Source organism: Aotus nancymaae, unplaced genomic scaffold (genome assembly GCF_030222135.1).
Source record: "Aotus nancymaae isolate 86718 unplaced genomic scaffold, 86718_ANA_hifiasm-v0.15.2.pri h1tg000089l, whole genome shotgun sequence".
Lineage (NCBI taxonomy): Eukaryota > Metazoa > Chordata > Mammalia > Primates > Aotidae > Aotus > Aotus nancymaae.
The window spans coordinates 7986379-8009678 of record NW_026988504.1 but is presented as its reverse complement, the minus strand read 5'-3'; the positions used below and the strand labels follow the sequence as shown (position 1 = coordinate 8009678).

Below are 23300 nucleotides of genomic sequence, written 5' to 3'. Positions count from 1 at the left end.
GCACCCTGCTTGCTTCCTGGGATGACAGGACTGTCATGCTGCTCACCGGCTCTGTGGAAAGCAGCCCCCGACGTCTCTCTCTTTTCCCTCAGCTGCCTCAGCCTCTCCCCCGTCTCCAACTTTCAGATTCTGCAGGAGAGAGGATCACGGATGTAAACTAAGACCCCGAAACTCCAGACCTTCAGGAGAGCAGTCAGCAGAGCCCCTCTGTGAAGTGAAACCTTGCTCCTGTCCAGTGACCGAGCCACTGCAAAGCACAGCTGAGCCTGGCCCCCTGTGAAGAAGTGTTCTGGTCAAAACTAAAGGAACTCCCTCCCCACCCGCAGGACTCCGAAGACAGATTCAGCTTCTGGCTGCAGCATACCTTTTCAGAAACCTGTTTTCATTTTCTTAGCCAGTATTAGAACAGATCTTTTCAACAGCAGCTGGGCTGGGTTCCCAGTCAGAGCCTTTTGGGAATCTGAGGGATGAGGGAAACGGCCTGTACTTTTAGGAAGGTGGAGCAAAGGAAAGAGGATTGTTCCTGCCCCATGCCATGGTTTCACCCTGCGTGTGCCACATTGGACGTTAGCAGCTGCTTTGGAACACTGCCCCTCCTGTGCACCCTCAAAGACCTGCAGCAGATGCAGAGGGTTCTAGCTGCAATTTGTCGAATTGAGGTTTTAGGTAAAGCATAGAGATGCCATAGCACCCCACATTCCCATGAATGGAGCCTCCAAGGAAAGGGAGGATGGGGTGTCCTCTATTGTGTTGATCATTTCCCTGAATTTGGGGCTCTCAGCTGCCACCACGTGCAGCTTTCCCTCAGTTTTGTCCAGCAGCCAGGACCCTCCAGAGAGCTTGCTTTCCCTCCAGTAGGAGGTTTGAGACAGGCAGCATCCTGCCCTGAGTCAGCCAGCCAAGTGGGAGCTGTAGGGAGCTGGCGGAACTGCGGCTGCAGCCTTCTCTTGCCCCCATTGACCCTGTTACCTTCCCTGGCTTTTTCAACTGGACCAAAGATGAAGGGACTTAACAGACCTTTTGATGGCTTGGAGTGGGGAAGGCTGTTTCTTTGAAAGTTGCCAAATGTGTTACGTTGTTGTATCTCAAAGAGTTGTTATTTCTGTGACTGTCTCTTGGAAATGCCTTGACTGTGCAATATTTGTGTCTCTTCTTGGTTTCTGACCTTGACAAACCTGCTCCCCTCTGTGCTGTCCCCAGTGGTGTGTATATGTGTGCTAGACAGACTGAGGACCCCCTGTGTCTCTGACCTTCCCTCACCATTACTTCCTTTTGTGGAGTGCCATGCTGGCGAGGATCCAGAGCGGCAGCGCTCTCCCTCGGGCTGTGTCTGCAGAGCTTGTGTCCACACTTTTCTCTCCGAGCGTCCGGGTCTCGCTGAGCAGTCATGGAATGCAGTGAAGCCAGGGGACCCTGTCTGACCCCGATAACTTTCAGTAGCATAGCAGATCGCACGGAGAAGGGGAAGGGGCTCTGGGGACTGCTCCTGTGAAAGCTGCCTGGAGCCAGGCTCTCCTGCCCACCTTCAGAGGCTATGTCCTCTGCTCCAAAGCGCACCTGCTTGCCAGGTGCATCTGGGTAGTAATTTCTGGAAATGACTATAGACTATGCCAAATGTCTTTAGCTTCTGACCTAACCATGCCCAGATGGCTTAACTTTTCCCTAGGACCCTCACTCTCTGTTTCTCTGTATCTGTAGCATAGCACAGAACCCGGTATATAGGGGTTTCTGCTGACACATCAGTGTCTACACACCTGTGCGCCACATTTTACAGCTGTAAAATGTTAGATGAACTGCCACCCTCAGTAAAAGCAGCCATCCCTTCAAAAGAGTCACAGGCATCCATCCAGTCATATCTTTCAGGAAAAAAAAAAACAACGATTTAGCGATTTAGATGTAGCCAAGGAAAGTAGCAATTGCGGGAAGGACTGCTCTGAGCCAAGGAGGAGGGAGGACTTCGGAAGAGGTGCTCCTTGGCCAGGTCCAGTGAGTAACGTCAGACTGACAGGAGGAAAGCAGCTTGCATTGGGGTCTTGTGCCTGTCTGCTTTCCTGGGACATGCCTGATCATCAGCGCAGGCTGGGGCTTCTAGTCCCAACCCCAGCTTTCTCACCAGGTTCGGCAAGGAGGCCTGGCGGGCAGACACCAATGTCCAGCACCTAAGGGCGCCGTTTCCTTCGTTCCTCTTAGATTCTGCATTTGCCCCTATGAAAAGATTGCAATTGAGCCCCAAGCCACGTGCTCCGGGCAATGGGAGTGATATTTCCGCCCTCTGGGGGGCTGGTATTCACCAAGTTTCCCTCCTCGCTGCAACTCAATGACAACTGTATTGTTCCAGCACTCCAAGACTCTGAGGCCAATTGGTTTCTTCAGATTTCTGGGAGTGTTGTTCACCCACACCCTTTAGGAACCAAGCTGGTGTTCTTGCTTGAAAGCCTTGTGCCCTCAGAGTGTCTGGCTAATCACGTCAGAGAGGTCTGCGTGGCAGTTTGGGGCTGTCACGTGACCAGTGACCCACACTCTGTGCTGCCCAGTATTGCCAAGTGGGGAGGGGCCTGCCTTTTTCTCTGCCCTAGGTCTGGGACGCAGGTGATGCCATCCAGGCCCAGGAGCGCCCAGCATCCCTCAAGCAATGACACAGTAGCACTGATTCTGTCTTTTCCTCAGAATCTGGCCTTTTTCCATGACAGTGAGGTGGGGCCCGGCGTCCTCTAAAGTGGCTTCCTTTCTGCACAGTTGTAACTGCTCTGGGGGTGTCAGCGAGGCTGGGGGCAGGGAGCCACAGGACGCTGAGGAGGAGGCCCAAGAGGACACCCGCACCCTCCAGCGTGGCCTTTGATCCGGACCTTCGGGATGAGGCTGTCACTGTTGGGTACCCTCTGTTCCTGTTTGTGTTTTTAAATAGTCTGAAACGCTGTGACTTTTTTTTTTTTTTTTTTTTTTTGTCAATACAGATAGGAAATAAACTTATGAATCTCGAGAACTCTGGTGCGTTTTCCATCACTGTAGGCTCTGGATTCCCACCATCACTTCCTGTCGAAGATTCTCACAGGACCCTCAGGGGTCTCAGGAGATCACTTCACCTTTCCCGCCAGGGCAGCTGACCAGGTCCTTTTCTCCTGCTACCGAAACCGCCAAAGAGGGTGTTGAGCCTTCTCTCTCCTCGCTTTCATTTTACTGAATCTGAAAAGACCCAGAGAGTGCAGAGAAACAGAAGGTGGGACAGATGGGCTGCCCACCGGAGAGCTGGAAAGAGACAAGGGGAGGAGTGTGAGATGTGGTTTGGTTTTTTTTTTGGTTTTTTTTTTTTTTTTTGAGATGGAGTTTCGCTCAGTCACCAAGGCTGGAGTGCAGTGGTGCAGTCTTGGCTCACTGCAACCTCTGCCTCCCGGGCTCAAGCAGTTCTCCAGCCGCACCTCCTGAGTAGCTGGGATTAAAGGTGCCTGCCTGCATGCCTGGCTAATTTGTATTTTTAGTAGACATGGGATTTTGTTATGTTGGCCAGACTGGTCTTGAACTCCTGACCTCAGGTGATCCGCCTGCCTCAGCCTCCCAGTGTGCTGGGATTACAGGTGTGAGTCACCGTGCCTGGCTGTGAGATGGTTTTTAAGGACAATTCTTTCTGAAAGAGTGAGTGTAAGTACAAAGAAGACAAGAAAGAGGATGAGTGAGAAGCATTTGGTGACAAGTAATCGGCAAACAAGTGTTGATCACTTTAGCATCAGGCGGGGCCTGGGATCCTTAGAAGGTGTTAGTCCCTTCCGGACAGCACTTTCAGGTGTGGAGACAAGATGGACTCACAGCTTAGTGAACAGGGTATGTGGATGCATCCGCCAGGGTCCAACTGGGAGACCACAGCAGTTGTTGCCTGGTAGTGGAGAAAGGAAAGGGCAGGGGTGGGCACTGAGGCATCACAGATGTAGGGATTGCGGGGTGCAGTCCTCACTCCTGGGACTTGTGAACAACAGGAGATTCAGGCCAGGTGCGGTGTCTCACGCCTGTAATCTCAGAACTTTGGGAGGCCGAGGCGGGCAGATCATGAGGTCAGGAGTTTGAGACAAGCCCGACCAACATGGTGAAACCCCGTCTCTACTAAAAATGCACTCTAGCCTGGGCGACAGAGCAAGACTCGTCTCAAAAAAAAAAAAAAAAAAAATGGAGATTCAGCTGGGCGTCGTGGCTCACACCTGTAGTGGCTCCCACCACTTTGGGAGGCTGAGGTGGGTGGATCACCTGAGGTCAGGTGTTTGAGACCAGCCTAACCAATATGGAGAAAACCTGTCTCTACTAAAAAATACAAAATTAGCCAGGCGTGGTGCCACGTGCCTGTAATCCCAGCTATTCAGGAGGCTGAGGCAGGAGAATCACTTGAACCCAGGAGGCGGAGGTTGCTGTGAGCAGAGATCACGCCATTGCACTCCAGCCTGGGTAGCAAGTGAAACAACATCTCGAAAAAAAAAAAAAGAGAGATTCACCTGCACTTTGGGAGCCAACCTGGGAGGATTTCTTAAGCCCAAGAGTTTGCCATCAGCCTGGGCATCATGGTGAGACCCCTGTCTCTACATAAAATTAAATTTAAAATAAAATAAGGCCAAGCACGGCAGCTCACACCTGTAATCTCAGCACTTTGGGAGGCTGAGGCAGATCACTTGAGGTCAGATGTTTAAGACCAGCCTGGCCAACACAGTGAAACCCTGTCTCTACTAAAAATACAAAAATCAGCCAGTCGTGGTGGTGCACGCCTGTAATCCCAGCTACTTGGGCAGCTGAGGCACAAGAATCGCTTGAACCTGGGAGGTGGAGGTTGCAGGGGGCCGAGAGTGAACTATACACTCCAGCCTGGGCAACAGAGAGAGACTCTGTCTCAAAAAATAAAATAAAATGGAGACTCAAGAGGAAGGGCCCAGTGGAGGAGGTGCTGGCCAGCGGCAGCTGCTGCCTCTCAGAGGGTAGAGAAACCATCAAGAAACCAACACCACTCCTGGAATCAGCTATGCCAGCACCCAGCAGTGTTCTGTGGTCTGGCTGACAACAGGAAACACACTGTCCCTTTTTTTCTCTTGCCTTGCAGTCTCCCTCAGCCTGTCCTACCAGGGTGAGGTAGGAGGGGGGAAATGCAGCTTGGGGCAGAGTTCAGAGGGTGGGATTGGGGCTGAGAGATGACGAAGGGCTAACTGGCTCAGCCCGCCTTTGATTCCCCTATAGGTACACACTTCTGCACACACTTAGCTTGCATAGGATGGTGAAAAATGCTAGGTGCCGTGGCTCACACCTGAAATCTCGGCACTTTGGGAGGCCGAGGCGGGCAGATCACCTCAGGTCAGGAGTTTGAGACCAGCCTGGCCAACATAGTGAAACCCTGTCTCTACTAAAAATACAAAAAATTAGCCAGGCATGGTGGTGGGCGCCTGTAATCCCAGCTACTCAAGAGGCTGAGGCAGGAGAATCACTTGAACCCAGGAGGCAGAGGTTGCAGTGAGCCGAGATCCCGCCACTGCACTCCAGCCTGGGCAATAAGAGCAAAACTCTGTCTTGGAAAAAAAAAAAAAAGGATGGTGAAAAACAACTTCATGCCTCCATGGATCCCTTCAAAACTAATCCCTCCCTCCCTCCAAAATAGACATGAAGTGCCAAATCATTGTGTCCCTGTCTCAGAGACAGTATTTCTAGGCTATGTTAATTGCTCCTAATTGCCAGGCACAGTGGCTCATGCCTACAATCCCAGTACTTTGGGAGGCTGAGGTGGGAGGACTGCTTGAGGCCAGGAGTTCAAGACCAGGCTGGGCTATATAGTGAGGCTGCATCTATATACGCATGTTTTTTTAATTAGCCAGGTGTAATGACACATGCCTGCAGTTCCAACTACCCAGAAAGCTGAGGTGGGAGGATCACTTGAGCCCAGGATTTCAAAGCTGCAGTGAGCTATGCTCTCTAGCATGAGAGACAGAGTGAGACCCTGTTTTTTTTTGTTTTGTTTTTTTGGTTTTTTTTAGACAGAGTTTTGCTCTTGCCCAGGCTGGAATGCAATGGCATGATCTCGGATCCCTGCAATCTCAACCTCCCTAGTTCAAGCGATTCTCCTGCCTCAGCCTCTTGAGTAGCTGGAATTACAGGCATGCGCCACCGTGCCCAGCTAATTTTTGTTGTTTTATTTTACATGAAGGCAATTTATTAACAAAATATTTTGAGAAGTCTTGTTCACAGATGACTACCATGGCGATCCCCCTGCCTGTGGGTGCTGTCAGAGGGGATGGGGGTGATGTCCTCAATCCGCCTGATATTATACCCGAGCAGGCAAGGGCTCTAAGAGCCAACTGGGCCCCAGGTCCAGGGATCTTGGTCCTATTTCCTCCTGTGGCCCGGAGTTTGATGTGTAGGACAGTGACACCCAGCTCCTCCTTGCACCTCTGGGCCACATCCTGGGCAGGCAACATAGCAGCATATGGCGAGGATTCATCTTGGTCTGCCTTCACCTTCATCCCACCAGTCACACGGCAGATGATTTCTTTGCCAGAAAGATCAGTGTCACTGAAGGATGCAAAGATATGGCAGACACCAAACACATTCTCTCCTTCAGCCACCTGAGGTCCGAGGCTGACAACCTGTTCTTCCTTCTTTTCCTTCCCCTTTTGAGGTGCCATTTTTGCACGCCATCTCCACACTCCACACCAGAAAGCTAAGTTTTGTATTTTTAGTAGAGACGGGGTTTCACCACGTTTGCCAGGATGGTCTCGATCTCCTGACCTCGTGATCTGCCCGCCTTGGCCTCCCAAAGTGCTGGGATTACAGGCGTGAGCCACTACGCCCAGCCAGACGTTGTCAGGAGGCTGAAGCAGGAGAATCGCTTGAACTCCAGGAGGTGGAGGTTGCAGTGAGCCGAGATTGCGCCACTGCACTCCAACCTCCAGGCTGGGCGACAGAGAGAGACTCCTTCCCAAAAAAAAAGATTAAAAGGTAGGGCCAGGCGTGGTGGCTCATGCCCGTAACCCCAGCACTTTGGGAGGCCAAGGATGGTGGATAATGAGGTCAGGAGTTCAAGACCAGCCTGGTCAACATGATGAAACCCCGTCTCTTAAAAAAAAAAAAAAAACGTAGACTCTGCAGGACATAGAGAGGGAGCTTAGGGAACTGGATGAGCCTGGAGGGATGGTCAGGTTTGGTCTGGGAAAACGAGAGTGGGGAGCTGGTTTGGAGTGAGAGTGAGTTCAATTCTAGGCAGGTTGAGTCAGAGGGACCTGGGTGAAGGTCTTAGGAAGACAAGCTGGGGCATAAGGCTGCCCCTCAGAAGGGTGATCCAATCATGATCAACCTATAGACTCAGTACTAGGCTCTTTCAGCATTTCTACTAAAGTTCTCACTTAACCTCCCAGCAACCTGAGTGATGGAGTAAAGCAATAGGCCGGGCGCGGTGGCTCACACCTGTAATCTCAGCACTTTGGGAGGCCGAGGCGGGCGGATCATGAGGTCAGGAGTTCAAGACCAGCCTGGCCAACATGGTGAAACCCTGTCTCTACTAAAAATACAAAAATTAGCCAGGTGTGATGGCACACGCCTGTAACCCCAGCGACTCAGGAGGCTGAGGCAGGAAAATCGCTGGAGCCTGGGAGACAGAGGCTGCAGTGAGCCTAGATCAAGCCACTGCACTCCAGCCTGGATAAAAGAGTGAGACTCTGTCTCAAAAAAAAAGGAAAGAAAGAAAGATAAAAGCAGTAGCCGTCAGGTCTGAGTCCCCAGTAGCACTGTTCGGAGTGTGTTCATTCACTTAATCATCACGACCACCTTAGGAGGTTTTGGTTTTTTTTTTAATCCCCATGGTCTTCGAAGCACTTAGGAGGTATTTTTACCCCATTTTTCTGAAGAAGAGTTCTGGGCAGAAATGTGAGGTAATTTGCCCCAGGTCACACAGCTCTTAGGTGGGTTGGGGAAACTGAGGCTCAAAGGCAAAGGAGACTGGCCTTCAGGCAGATCCAGTAGTCAGGCTCCAGAGCCCATACACTTCAACAACACGAGCGTTCTTAAACTAAGAGAGTGAAACTCAACTTAGTGAGGCGTGACTCACATTACATGATGAAAACCTCCATGCATATACAAAAGGTTGGCCGGGCATGGTGGCTCACGCCTGTAATCCCAGCACTTTGGGAGGCAGGCGGATCATGAGGTCAGGAGTTCAAGACCAGCCTGACCAATACGGTGAAACCCTGTCTTTACTAAAAATACAAAAATTAGCTGGGCATGGCAGCGTGTGCCTGTAGTGCCAGCTACTTGGGAGGCTGAGGCAGAAGAACTGCTTGAACCCAGGAGGCAGAGGTTGTAGTGAGCCAAGATTGCACTACTGCACTCCAGCCTGGCAACAGAGCAAGACTCTGTCTCAAAAAAAAAAGCCAAATGATACTGAATTTCTAAGAATTGTGGACCACATAATTCTGACCAACATTCTCCCTGAAAAGAGCTAGAAAAAGAGAGACACGCATACATATACATGTGGTGTGCATGTGTGTGTGCGCACGTGTGCGCATGTGCGTGCCAGTGAATTCTAGCAAAGAATTACAGGGCCTAGATCAGTAGAAGAAGGAAACCCAGAGAAGTGACCCAGCATTTTTCCTTAGTGGATCTGCTGATTCTGGTAGAGGCATCTGAGAAGCTGTCAAAGCTGCTCCTGGCTCACAGGGATATGAAAGAAATATTGGAGATCAGTCTGTGCCAGGGAAGGGCCCAGGTAAAGCCTCTGTGCTTAGGGTTGGGATCCCCGGGAGGCAGGATAAGCCAAAATAGACCAGACCTCCGAAAGGACTGGAATCCAGCTTTCTTTTCTTTTTTTAATTTTTCTCTTTTTTTTCTGGAATATCTATTTGATTGGTATGTGGTTCTTGGAGTCCAGCTTTCAATCATCTAGTCCCTGATTAGACTAAGGTGATTTAGGACTGCTGGTGTTTCTAGCCTCCTGCCAGTAACAGTCATAAATCCGTTCTGAAGGAATATAGTACCATCCTTAGCCTTCAGTCAACACTCCAGTTCCTTATACACGATGTTCAGTACAGAATCAACATGAACCAGGCAAAGAGAGCCAAACATCCGTGCCTCCTGATTTTAAGCAATCAGAAATAGACGACACCACGTATGAAAGACGCCCACCAAAAACTGCACCTGAATCCCAGCAGCTTACAGGAAATGCTGAGAATACAGGAACAGGTGAAATGGTACATGGATATCCAACCAGCCACACCCAGAAAGGAGAAACTGCAAAGGGCAAACGACTCTGTTTCTTCAACAAAAAAGTGGCAAGGGGAAATCGTAGGAGATGGAGCTGTTATTATTATTTTTTGAGCTGAAGTCTTTCTGTGTCACTCAGGCTGGACTGTAGTGGTGAGATCTTGGCTCACTGAAAGCTCCACCTCCTGGGTTCAAGTGATTCTCCTGCCTCAGCCTCCCCAGCCCCTGGGACTACAGCCACACGCCATCACACCTGGCTAATTTTTGTATTCTTAGTAGAGTCGGAGTTTCACCATGTTGGCCACACTGGTCTCAAACTCCTGATCTCAGCTGATCCACCTGCCTTGGCCTCCCAAAGTGCTGGGATTAGAGGCATGAGCCACTACACGTGGCCCAGTTATTTTTATTATTATTTTTGAGACAGGGTCTTACTCTGTTGCCCAGGCTGGAGTGTGCACTGATACAATCTCCACTCAGTGTAGCCTCAACCTCCGAGGCCCAAGCAATCCTCCCACCCCAGCCTCCCACAGCTGGGACTGAGGGGGGTGCCACCATGCCTGGCTAATTTTTTTTTTTTGGAGAGACGGGGTTTCACTGTGTTGCCCAGGCTGGTCTTGAACTCCTGAGCTCAGGCAATCCACCCGCCTTGGCCTCCCAAAGTGCTGGGATTACAGGAGTGAGCCACCACGCCTGGCCTTTGTTTTGTATTTTTTGTTAGATCCTGATTCTAACAGTAAAAATGCATTTATATCGGCAGCTACTGCAAGGCTAAAAAAAAAAAATGCATTTATATGACAATTAGAGACATTTAAACTTTGACAAATATAAAGAAATATGTGGGCCAGGCGCAGTTCCTCACACTTGTAATCCCAGCACTTTGGGAGTTAAGGTGGGCAGATAACAAGGTCAAGAGATCAAGACCAGCCTGGCCAACAGGGTGAAACTTCGTCTCTACTAAAAATACAAAAATTGGCCAGGCGTGGTGGCTGACGCCTGTAATCCAAGCACTTTGGAGGCCAAGGTGGGCAGATCACCTGAGGTTGACAAGACCAGCCTGATCAACATGGTGAAACCCCGTCTTAAAAAAAAAGAAAAAAAAATTACCAGGGCGTGGTGGTGCGCTCCTGTAGTCCCTGCTACTTGGGAGGCTAAGGCAGGAGAATCGCTTGAACCCAGGAGGAGGAAGTTTCAGTGAGCCAAGATTGTTCCACTGCACTCCAGCCTGGGTAACAGAGTGAGACTGTCTCCAAAAAAAAAAAAAAAAAAAAAAATGAATAAATAAATAAAAATAAAGGAACGTGTGTGTGAGAGAGAGAAAGAGAATAATATTGTTGGGGTTTGGTTTTCTTTTTCTTCTTTTTTTTCTTTTTCATGCAATTTTCTTCTTTTTCTACTGAGTGAAGTTGGGTTTTCAAAAGAGATAATTCTTGTCTCTTAAAAGTAAGGATATTCGGCCGGGCGCGGTGGCTCACGCCTGTAATCCCAGCACTTTGGGAGGCTGAGGTGGGTGGATCACGAGGTCTAGAGATCGAGACCATCCTGGTCAATATGGTGAAACCCTGTCTCTACTAAAAATACAAAAAATCAGCTGGGCATGGTGGCGTGTGCCTGTAATCCCAGCTACTCAGGAGGCTGAGGCAGGAGAATTGCCTGAACCCAGGAGGCGGAGGTTGCAGTGAGCCGAGATCACGCCATTGCACTCCAGCCTGGGTAACGAGAGCGAAACTCCGTCTCAAAAAAAAAAAAAAAAAAAAGTAAGGATATCCATGTTTGTGGATGAAAATTCATGTTTGGCCTTTGCTTTAAATACTCCAGTGAGGAAAGGAGAAATGAAAGCAGATAATAGTGAAACAAGATTGGTTTCTTTTTTTGAGACAGAGTCTCACTCTGTCGTCCAGGCTGGAGTACAATGGCACGATCTCATCTCACTGCAACCTCCACCTCCCAGGTTCAAGCAATTCTCCTGCCTCAGCCTCCCAAGTACCTGGGGATTACAGACATGTGCCACCATGCCTGCCTAATTTTGTATTTTTAGTACAGACGGTGTTTCACCATGTTGGTCAGGCTGGTCTCCAACTCCTGACCTCAGGTGATCCGCCTGCCTTGGCCTCCCAAAGTGCTGGAATTACAGGCAAGAGCCACAGCCACCACGCCCGGCCTAAAGTTAATTTCTTCAAGCATTTAAATACATCTTTTGTAAGGTTTTTAAAATAAAGGCAGATTTAGTCAAGTTTATTGAAACTTTACATTGAGGGAAAGAATATGCTAATTTGACATTTTAGAGAAGTTTAAATGCAAGCGTTTGTTGTCCCAGCTTGGAGATCGGTGGGTGAGGTCTGTGTGTGTCATTTTCATCCTCCAAAACAGTAAGCATTATCTTATGTTATTTTTGGTGGATGTTGACTTAGTTCATGAATGTTGTCAGTTCTAAATGTGGACAGTTGGGCTGGAAGATGAAACTCAGCCTCTTTCAGATCCTAGTAACCCCTGCCAAGCCCCCATCAGTCATATTTCTAAATGAAGACATTATTTTTAAAAGACTTGGGGGTTTTTTCCCCTCTGTACTTCTGTGTATCTCAACCTCAACATTTCAAAAGGAAAAATGCGAAGAAATGTCTTACCTGGATAACCACTGAAGATCACTCCAGAATCTATTTGATGTCCCCGTTTCGCTGTTTGCCAGCGAGGCCTTGAAAGCTATATACCCTTGAGATTTTTTTGTTTGTTCCATTCTGGTTTTGGCTGACTTAGGACCTTAGAAGGAAAACAAACAGTAGCAGCTAATAACATTCTCAAGTCTACTGCTGCTTAGAAAGCATTCTCGGAACAAGCAGTGATAAGCCTTGGAGAAGCAAAACAAGAGGAGGCAAGTAGAAATGTTAGAAGTAAAAAATACAATTAGGGCCGGGTGCAGCGGTTCACGCCTGTAATCCCAGTGGGCCGGGTGCAGCGGTTCACGCCTGTAATCCCAGTGGGCCGGGTGCAGCGGTTCACGCCTGTAATCCCAGTGGGCCGGGTGCAGCGGTTCACGCCTGTAATCCCAGTGGGCCGGGTGCAGCGGTTCACGCCTGTAATCCCAGTGGGCCGGGTGCAGCGGTTCACGCCTGTAATCCCAGTGGGCCGGGTGCAGCGGTTCACGCCTGTAATCCCAGTGGGCCGGGTGTAGCGGTTCACGCCTGTAATCCCAGTGGGCCGGGTGCAGTGGTTCACGCCTGTAATCCCAGTGGGCCGGGTGCAGTGGTTCACGCCTGTAATCCCAGTACTTTGGGAGGTCAAGGTGTGATCACTAGAGCCCAGGAGTTCAAAACCAGTCTGGGCAACATGGCAAAACCCCACCTCTACAAAAAAATACAAAAATTAGCTGGGCGTGGTGGCACACACCTGTAGTCCCAGCTACTTGAGAGGCAGAAGAAGTGCTTGAACCTGGGAGGCAGAGGTTGCAGTGAGCAGAGATCACGCCACCGCATGCCAGCGTGGGTGACAGAGCAAGACTCTGTCTCAATAAACAAATAAATAGGAGGTCAAATAATAAATCACAACAGAAATTAGAAAATGTTTTTAATGTCTGGGCATGGAGGCTCACGCCTGTAATCCCAGCACCTTGGGAGACCAACTCGGGCAGATCACGAAGTCAGGAGATTGAGACCATCCTGGCTAACACAGTGAAACCCCATTTCTACTAAAAATACAAAAAATTAGCCAGACGTGGTGGCATGAACCTGTAGTCCTAACTACTCGGGAGGCTGAGGCAGGAGAATCGCTTGAACCCGGGAGACTGAGGTTGAAGGGAGCCGAGATTGTGCCACTGCACTCCAGCCTGGGCAACAGAGAAAGACTCCGTCTCAAAAAAGAAAATGTGTTTTTAATTTAGTGAAAATGATAATGCTGCTTTACTATGGGGTGCAGCAAAAGCCATATTTAAAAGGGAAAGTGTATGTATTCCTAAGTAAGAAAGGCTGAAAATCAGACCAGGCAAGGTGGCTCACATCTGTAATCCCACCACTTTGGGAAGCCGAGGCAGGTAGATCACGTGGGGTCAGGAGTTTGAGACTGGCCAACATGGTGAAAACCCGTCTCTACTAAAAATACAAAAATTTAGCCAGACGTGGTGGTGGACACCTGTAATCCCAGCTACTCAGGAGGCTGAAGCAGGAGAATCGCTTGAACCTGGGAGGCAGAGGTTGCAGTGAGCCGCCACTGCACTCCAGCCTGGGTGACACAGTGAGACTCCATCTCACAAAAAGAGAAGCAAACAAGCAAGAAAGAAAGCAAGCAAGGAAAAAGAACCATGATCCAGAGAGATTAAATGAACTGTCAGCAGTGACTCTGTCTCCTGGGACAAAAGCTCTGGACAAACTGCTCCTAGAGACGCAGACTAAATCAGCATCGCAGCCTGTCCAGTGGCACCGTCTGCCCTGCTGATATCACAAGCGAAATGCTGGGGCTGGTCAAGCTTGAATTATGACCTCAGGGAGCAAAACTGCAGGCAACCTTCAAGGAGGGAAGACGCCTGGATAGGGAGATAGCAAAACATCAGCCAAAGGGAAAGGTGAGGAGGCGGCTGTCAGACCCCAAAAGATGCAAACCGCTTGGGGTGTGGGCACAATGGACTGATGGGGACCCTCCCAGCATCTGGAGAGTGGGGCTGGGACAAGGGCCAGGTGCCTGAGTGCCCAAGGTTCTTTTTCCTGTTGTCACAGGGCAGCCAAGCATCCAGCTCTCCCTGACATGCAGAGAGTTTCACATAAGTACTTAGGCTCCTAACTCTTCCTCCAAGAAAGCAGCTCCTTTCCCTCGTCACAATGTAACTTCCTTCTGCCTGTCAGCGCTCTTGTGTTCCAGAAATCAGGACTGGAACAAGAAGAACAGTCTTCTTTGTGTTTGAAACTGAGTCTTGCTCTGTGGCCCAGGCTGGAGTGCAGTCACACAATGTCAGCTCCCTGCAGCCTCCGCCTCCCAGGCTCAAGCGATTCTCCTGCCCCAGCCTCCTGAGTAGCTGGGATTACAGGCACCTAGCTAATTTTTGTATTTTTAGTAGAGATGGAGTTTCACCATGCTGGCCAGGCTGGTCTGGAACTCCTAACCTCGGGTAATCGGCCCACCTCGGCCTCCCAAAGTGCTGGGATTACAGGCGTGAGCCACTGCACCCAGCCCACAATCTTCAATTTATGTCCCCCAAGTGGGTTGGTCAATGACAGTCCCTGCCTGCCATGGGCAGACAGTTGCTACTAAGAGGAGGACGGGAGAACTTCCTCAATGCCCCCCCGCCCTGCCCCGGTCTCGGCTTCTGCATGGCTTTGCTCCATCTTCCCAGGGTCACTACAGAACAAGGACCAAGGCCCAGCACTGCAGCCCCCTGTCCAGCCCTTGAGACCTCCCCAAGTCCAGCTCCTGAGGAACAACAGCAATCTCCGCATGCTAGAGGACCAACTCCTCTGTCCCGTTTGCCGAGAGGTGTTCTGCAACCCGGTCACCACCGCCTGCGGTCACAACTTCTGCATGAGCTGCCTCCAAGGTTTCTGGAACCACCAGGCTGCCATGGGCGAGAAGCTCTATTGCCCCCAGTGCCAAGAGGGCTACCCCTCCAGGCCCTGCCTTTGTAAGAATGTCATTCTGGGGGAGATGGTGGCCAGCTTCATCCAGGCCAAGGGCCAGGCCTCAGGGTCCTTGTGGCCCCTGGCTCGGTCCCAGGACGTGGCCTGCGACTTTTATTCCACCCCAAAGCTCAAATCTGTCAAGTTGTGCCTGCAGTGCGTGGCCTCCTGTGCGAGAAACACCTGCGCAGCCACTTCGAAGACCAGATGTTCAAGGACCACCAGCTGCTGGAGCCCGTGTGGGATCTCAAGAACTGCTTGTGCCGGAAGCACCACAGTCTGCGGCAGATGTACTGTCGCATGGAAGGCTGCGGCATGTGCGGGGTCTGTCTACTGGAGGAGCACAAGAACCATGACGTCACCTCGCTGGAGGAAGAGCGCGCCCACAAGGAGGTGAGGTGGGGGGAGGTGGGGGACTCTCAGTTCTTGGGGTCTTTCACGTTTCCTTGGAAGAAAATCAAGCAGCTGGCCAGGCGCGGTGGCTCAAGCCTGTAATCCCAGCACTTCGGGAGGCCGAGATGGGTGGATCACGAGGTCAGGAATTCAAGACCAGCCTGGCCAAGATGGTGAAACCCCATCTCTATTAAAATAAAAAAAAAAAAAAAAGGCCAGGCGCGGTGGCTCAAGCCTGTAATCCCAGCACTTTGGGAGGCCGAGGCAGGTGGATCACGAGGTCAAGAGATCGAGACCATCCTGGTCAACATGGTGAAACCCCGTCTCTACTAATACAAAAAATTAGCTGGGCATGGTAGCACATGCCTGTAATCCCAGCTACACAGGAGGCTGAGGCAGGAGAATTGCCTGAACCAAGGAGGCGGAGGTTGTGGTGAGCCGAGATCGCGCCATTGCACTCCAGCCTGGGTAACAAGAGCGAAACTCCATCTCAAAAAAAAAAAAGAAAAAAAGAAAAAAAAGAAAATGAAGCAGCTATTAAAGTCATGGTCACTGGGGTCATGTTGTGACATAAAAAGGTACTAGTGAGTTAAATGAGTAAGGATTCAGAATTGTATGTATGAAGCCTAGATCCACATATCAAAATACAGCATCCCCTTAGGCTGTGTGAACCATTTCCTCCATTTTCTTTTCTTTCTTTTTTTTTCTTTTTTTTTTGAGACAGAGTTTTGCTCTTGGCGACCAGGCTGGAGTGTAACGGCACGATCTCGACTCATTGCAACCTCTGCCTCCTGTGTTTAAGCGATTCTCCTGCCTCAGCCTCCCAAGTAGCTGGGATTACAGGTGTTAGCCACTACGCCCGGCTACGTTTTGTATTTTCAGTAGAGATGGGGTTGACCTCACCATGTTAACCAGGCTGATCTTTAATTCTGGACCTTGAATTAAGTGCCTCGGCCTCCCAGAGTGCTGGGATTACAGGCCTGAGCCACTCCTCCTGGCCTATTTGTATTTTTTTTTTTTTTAACTACTCTGAATGTTTCTGTGACTGTATTTTTTAATAGTGGAATTCTTATATTTTAGATTTCCTATCATGTATATTCCATGAACAGTGCTATTCTAACATAGCCCTGTCAGTGATTCATAGCAAGATAAGGAATTTGTGCCAGAGCATAAACCAACTTCACTAAGCAGAATTAGTTCGGTTGACACTTTTTTCTTTTCTGTGTGTGTGTGTGTGTGTGTGTGTGTTTCCGTGTCAATATCTTGCTCTGTCTCCCAGGCTGGAGTGCAGTGGCTCAATCTCTGCTCACTGCAACCTTTGCCTCCCAGGTTCAAGCAATTCTCCTGCCTCAGCTTCCTGAGTAGCTGGGATTATAGGCACACATCACCACACCTGGCTAATTTTTGTATTTTTAGTAGAAACGGGGCTTCATCATGTTGACCAGGCTGGTCTCAAACTCCTAACCTCGTGATCTGCCTGCCTCAGCCTCCCAAAGTGCTGGGATTACAGGCGTGAGCCACTGCATCCGACTGACATGTTTTTCTTTTTTCTTTTCTGTTTTTTTGAGATGGAGTCTTGCTCCTTTGCCCAGGCCGGAGGGCAGTGGTGTGATCTGGGCTCACTGCAATCTCCAGCTCCTGGATTCAAGTGATTCTCCTGCTTCAGCCTCCCGAGTAGCTGGGATTATAGGCATGTGTCACCACGCCCGGCTAATTTTTGTATTATTAGTAGAGACGGGTTTTCATCATGTCGGCCAGGCTGGTCTCAAACTCCTACCCTCGTGATCCACCAGCCTCGGGCTCCCAAAGTGCTGTGATTGGCCGGCCCTGGCTGACACTTTTTACATTGCAAGATTTTGTAAAACAGCTGGGCGTGGTGGCTCACTCCTGTAATCCCAGCACTTTGAGAGGCCGAGGCAGGTGGATCACTTGAGCTCAGGAGTTTGAGACCAGCTTGGGCAACATGGCAAGACTCCATCTCTACAAAAAGTAGAAAAATTAGCCTGGCGTGGTGGTCAGGAGGCTGAGGTGGAAAGATGGCTTGAGCTGGGGAGGCGGAGGTTTCAGTGAGCTGAGATTGCACCACTGTGCTCCAGCCTGGGCCACAAAGCAAGACTGATTTTAAAAAAAAAAAAAAGGGGGCCGGACGCAGTGGCTCACGCCTGTAATCCCAGCACTTTGGGAGGCCAAGGCAGGCGGATCACGAGGTCAAGAGATCGAGACCATCCTGGTCAACATGGTGAAACCCCGTCTCTACTAAAAATACAAAAAATTAGCTGGGCACGGTGGTGCGTGCCTGTAATCCCAGCTACTCAGGAGGCTGAGGCAGGAGAATTGCCTGAACCCAGGAGGCGGAGGTTGCGGTGAGCCGAGATCGCGCCATTGCACTCCAGCCTGGGTAACAAGAGCGAAACTCCGTCTCAAAAAGAAAAAAAGACTTGTCAGTGAAGGACAGACTACATTGATCACACTGATTTACAACCTGGCGTGAGCTTCTTATTTTGCTAAGGACCAGCAGTGATTCATGGATAGCACTTGGAATCGCATTGTTTTTTTTTTTTTCTTTTTTTTTTTTGAGACAGAGTTTCGCTCTCGTTACCCAGGATGGAGTGCAATGGCGCGATCTCGGCTCACCGCAACCTCCGCCTCCTGGGTTCCAGCGATTCTCCTGCCTCAGCCTCCTGAGTAGCTGGGATTACAGGCACGCGCCACTGTGCCCAGCTAATTTTTTTTTGTATTTTTAGTAGAGACGGGGTTTTACCATGTTGACCAGGATGGTCTCGATCTCTTGACCTTGTGATCCACCCGCCTCAGCCTCCCAAAGTGCTGGGATTACAGGCGTGAGCCACCGCGCCCGGCCCTGTTTTATAACAGTGAAAATGCCTGTTGCTGAGATAGGTGGAGACTAAAGGCTTATGTGGGATTTGGGCCTGGCAGCACTGCCCCAGGGAGCCCACATGGCTGTGTACCTGCTAAGCCCCTCCTGGCCCCACCGCCTCCCGAGCTCTCCAAGACCCTTTCCTGTGGCCTGAAACTCTGTGGTTATCACTGTTAGGAGCAAATAACCTGATTCCTTCAAATAGAGACAGGCGCTCAGGGAGCGAGAGCAGCCCTCCAAGCAGAGGGCTGGACCGTGGGCCATCCAGCACTGCCCTCTCATTGTCATTGAAGCTGAGCAGATGAATGCACAAGGTATGTCTCTTCTGGGCTCAGGCATGGGCCTATCTGCAGAAGGGCTTCTCCAAGGCCACCTCTCTAAATCAGGGGCCCCTCCTCCTCTCCCCCCGACCTCTCCCCACAACCCCCACCCCAGGTCGAGGTTCAAAAGGTCCAGGACACTGTGGAGAACCAGATGCCGATCATCACTGCTGACAGCCAGAAGCACCAGGGCCCGGTGGCCTTTCTCTCGGTAAGGTTGGCCCACCCGACCCGAGGCCCAGACTTCCCCAGAGCCCTGCATGGAGCTACAGAGACCTCTTAGGACTTGGAGTGGATGGCATGGGACCAGGCAGGCAGAGACAGGATGCCTAGACAGGCTCTGGGCCGTGACAGTGGGGGTGCTGGACTGGAACTCACAGACGCCTCTCTACATACTCCCCAACCCCCAGAAACTGATCCAGACAATGCGAGATGAGGTGAACACCTGCTTCTCAGAGATCATCCAGGAGGTGAAACAGCTGCAGGTGAGGATCTTGGATTTCATGGAGAAGGAGGAGGCAGCAGCCCTGGAGAAGCTGAGCAGCTCCATACAGCAGAGCCACAACCGGCTCCTGAAGCTGAAAGGAGACAGCGTCTGGCTCCATACCCTGCTCATCAACCAGAGCAACCAGCAGTTTCTGCAGGCAAGGTCCCACCCCGCAACCTCTGGTTCAGGCCCCATCGCAGCCTCCACTCTCCCTCCACCCACAAACATACCAGATCTCGGCCGGGCATGCTGACTGACGCCTGTAATTCCAGCACTTTGGGAGGCTGAGGTGGGCAGATCACCTGAGCTCAAGAGTTCAAGACCAGCCTGGCCAACATGGTGAAACCCTGTCTCTACTAAAAATACAAAAATTAGCTAGGCATGGTGGCAGGTGCCTGTAATCCCAGCTACTCGGGAGGCTGAGGCAGGAGAATCACCTGAACCCGGGAGGCAAAGGTTGCAGTAAGCCAAGATTGTGCTATTGCACTCCAGACCAGGCAACAAGAGCAAAACTGTCTCAAAAAAAAAAAAAAAACAGGCCGGGCGCGGTGGCTCACGCCTATAATCCCAGCACTTTGGGAGGCCGAGGTGAGTGGATCACAAGATCAAGAGATCGAGACCATCCTGGTCAACATGGTGAAACCCCGTCTCTACTAAAAATACAAAAAATTAGCTGGGCATGGTGGCGCATGCCTGTAATCCCGGTTACCCAGGAGGCTGAGGCAGGAGAATTGCCTGAACCCAGGAGGCGGAGGTTGCGGTGAGCCGAGATCGCGCCATTGCACTCCAGCCTGGGTAACAAGAGCAAAACTCCATCTCAAAAAAATAATAATAAAAAACAACCAAAAAAAAAAAAAAAAACCACCAGATCTGGCCCAGACCTTGGATGAGCGATCAGCCTTTAGGGTACGTCACTGTTTCCATCCCTCTGCCTCCGGGAGCCTCCGCATTCCAGGCCATCTGTCTTGAGCTTGCACCAACACCCTTGTCTTTCTCCACTTCAGCGCTCAGCCTTACCCCAACTTTCCTGCCTTGGTTTCCCTGGACCACATGGGATTCCAGGCATCTGATACAGTCTAAGTTTCTTCAGATTTCCCTGGATCACAGCTGAAAGTGAGGCCAGAACAATGTCTATAGCCTGGATTGAAATCCCTTTTCCAGCCCAGGAGGTGGAGGTTGTAGTGAGCCAGGATTGCACCACTGGACTGCAGCCTGGGCAACAAATGAAGACCCTGTCTCAAAAAAAGAAAAAAAAAAGAATCGTGAAATGCCTTTTCCTTCCTTAGTCCTGGTCTAGCCCGGAAGCCTGGAATGCTGCTGCTGTAAGTAGCAGGTGGGGCCAAGCAGCAGTTTCTGGATGAGGCCTGGAGCTGCCCAAAACCTGTGGTGGTTGGGAACTCCAGCTTCCTTTCTTTTTTTTTTTTTTTGAGACGGAGTCTCGCTCTTATTGCCCAGGCTGGAGTGCAATGGCACGATCTCAGTTCACCACAACCTCTGCCTCCCAGGTTCAAGAGATTCCCTGCCTCAGCCTCCCAAGTAGCTGGGATTACAGGCATGCGCCACCACAGCCACACAGCTAATTTTGTATTTTTAGTAGAGACGAGATTTCTCCATGTTGGTCAGGCTGGTCTTGAACTCCCAACCTCAGGTGATCCGCCTGCCTTGGCCTCTCAAAGTGCTGGGATTACAGGCATGAGCCACCACGCCCGGCCCCAGCTTCCTTTCTTAAGCTGCCAACACACCCTGTGCAGACGTCTAGGGCGACTGCTCACCTTATTCCCTGCACAGAATAGGAAGCATTTGGCAATGGCTTTTACTATGCAGTTCAAGGCGCAACAGAAATCCTCTCATCATTTTCTGAAAATCGCCTTTGGCTAATAATGCACACTAGGCCACAGTGCCCAAGCCCCTGGCAAAGCCCTGACCTCTGATGTCCAAACAGCTGGGAGGAGGGAAAGGAGATGCCCAGGTTTGAAAAGGGGAAATTTCCACTCCACCAGTCCATGGTTTTGGGGGCCTCTGGGCCCCTGGCGTCTGCCTAGGCCCTGGCTAACAGATGGCACCTCTGGCACCTTCCTACATCCAGGAGTTCCCCAGGCTGAAGCAGTTCTCAGCCCACATGGAACCTCTGATGGGCATCAACTGTGAGGAAACGCAGAGCTTCTCCCAGCTGCCAGAGACCCTGGCTGAGCTCCGGACCCGGATGCTGGACGTGGGCCTCAGCTTCTTCAAGCAGCTCCTTCTGAAGGGTGAGTCCCTGGCAGCCTGGGGCCTGCATTCCAGGGGCTGGGATGGCCCTGTGGGGCAGTGTTTGGGGTTCTGGGCACTGGGAGAGCCCTGCCTGCTGTGTGCACCATCCCTAGGTGCAACAGCCCCCTGGATGCCCATGCCTCTCTCTAGGACAATATGGGGCTATGAGAATGTCCTCAGCAAAGCCCCTCCATCTCCCCCAGGCATTAAGATGAGCTCCTATGAGGGGCTGCCCACAGCTGTGGACAGGAAGACACTCCTCAAGTGTGAGTCCTGGGTCCTGGGATCCAGCCTCCAGGATGGGAAGGAAAGGAGCAGGGTCCTGGGTGCCTCGTCTTCCCCAGCCCCTCCTCTACTCGGGTCAGGACCTCCAGGGAGCTGCCAGCTCTCTCTTGCTCTGACCTTTCCCTTAGGACTGGAGACCTCAGAAGGACTTGGTCTCCACCTCAGGCCCCTGGTAGGAAAAGGAGGAGATGCTGTCCCATCGTACCCCCGAGGGTGAAGCAAGAACTCACTTCCACCCCAGCGGCTCCTTGGCCCATGTGTGGCACAACCCCTGCCCTCACTCAGATGCCTGCCAACCTCCCTTGGGCTTCACCCAAGTCAGCTTGGATGGGCTCTGTCCATTTCTTTTTTTTTTTTTGAGACAGAGTTTTGCTCTGTCGCCCAGGCTGGAGTGCAGTGGCGTGATCTCAGCTCACTGTAACCTCTGCTCCCCCGTTCAAGCAATTCTTCTGCCTCAGTCTCCTGAGTAACTGGGACTACAGGCAAATGCCACCATACCCAGCTAATTTTTGGATTTTTAGTAGAGATGGGGTTTCACCATATTGGCCAGTCTGGTCTTGAACTCCTGACCTCATGATCCACCCGCCTCGGCCTCCCAAAGTGCTGGGATTACAGGCATGAGCCACCATGCCCGGCTGGTGGGCTCTGTCCATTTTTTTTTTTTAAAGATGGAGTCTCACTCTGTCACCCAGGCTGGAGTGCAGTGTCGGGATTCTGGCTCACTGCAACCTCTGCCCCACGTGTTCAAGCGATTCTCCTGCCTCAGCCTCCTGAGTAGCTTGGATTACAGGCACGCGCCACCATGCCCAGCTAATTTTTGCATTTGTAGTATAAATGGAGTTTCACCATGCTGGCCAGGCTGGTCTCGAACTCATAACCTCAGGTGATCCGCCCACCTTGGCCTCCCAAAGTGCTGGGATTACAGGCGTGAGCCAATTCGCCAGGCCCCAACTCAGTCTTGTGTCCCTGAGCAAACAGAAAGGGAGATTAATGTTAGTGTCTGATGGCAGGGGGAGGAGGATGACCTAGCGCAGCACTCACTCATCCTACAGGCTATGGCTGGGCAGCGGGTGAGTTCAGGGTCAGAAGGGGTGAGTGGGTCAGGGATGGCTCCCAGGAGCCTGGGTGGAAACATCCCCTGACTTCCACGCAAATGCTTAGCAACCCAGCGCCCTGCCCTGGGGGCTGCTGACCCGGCTTCCCCACCTCCACCCCCCAGGTTACTGCAACCTGAACTTCGACCCCACCACAGCCGGCGAGGAGCTGTTCCTCCTCAAGGAGACTCACTCGGTGCTGAACCTGGGCATCCACCTGGAGCCCCCAGACAGGGCGGCCCCTTCCCGGGCTTCAAGCAGTGGCCGCAGGTGCTGTGCTCACGCGACCTGTCCGAGGGCCGCCACTACTGGGAGGTGGAGGTGTCCAACTCGTGGGTGTGCCTGGGCGTCACCTACCGCCCCCGCTCCCCGCTCCGCGGCCGCCTGCGCTGCAGCGTGGTCTATCTGCTGGGTCGCAACCCCTACTCCTGGTGCCTGGAGTGGGACTCGCTCAAGTTCTCGGTGTGGCACGACAACGCGCAGACGGTGCATCGCGGCGCCTACCACCGCACGCTGGGCGTGGCGCTCGACTGGGGCGCCGGCTGCCTGTCCTACGGCCTGGCAGGTGGCGCCAGCCTCCTCTACCGCTTCCTGGCCGCCTTCCTCGAGCCGCTCTACCCCGCGGTCATGGTCAGCAGCGGCGCCTCGGCCACTCTAAAGCAGCGCCCGGACCCCGAGCCGCACGCGGCGGCCGTCCATAAATAAAGATGGACTTACCTAAGCGCTGGCTGCCGCGCTGGGGGAGTCGCCGGCCCTGCGCGGTCCCACTTCCCAGAACGCAGGCAACCC

At 51.6% G+C, this 23300-nt stretch overlaps 1 protein-coding gene, 1 long non-coding RNA gene and 1 pseudogene across 2 annotated transcripts in view; 1 reads left to right on the top strand and 2 right to left on the bottom strand.

The window, feature by feature from the left end:
* The window catches only part of KCTD2 (potassium channel tetramerization domain containing 2), a 15558-nt gene extending 12615 nt beyond the window's left edge, over positions 1 to 2943 (top strand). Inside the window, exon 6 of the mRNA XM_012453928.2 lies at positions 127 to 2943. Coding sequence (XP_012309351.2) covers positions 127 to 156 — 30 coding nt within the window. The 3' untranslated portion in view covers positions 157 to 2943. The remainder of the gene's footprint in view (positions 1 to 126) is intronic.
* Positions 2928 to 23300, bottom strand: LOC135271696 (uncharacterized). Its single transcript, XR_010339833.1, has 3 exons — positions 23229 to 23300; positions 11832 to 11964; positions 2928 to 3246 (listed from the first exon to the last, which is right to left on the bottom strand). It is a non-coding gene; the product is annotated as an uncharacterized LOC135271696 (long non-coding RNA).
* LOC110568290 (small ribosomal subunit protein uS11-like) lies at positions 6152 to 6702 on the bottom strand (annotated as a pseudogene).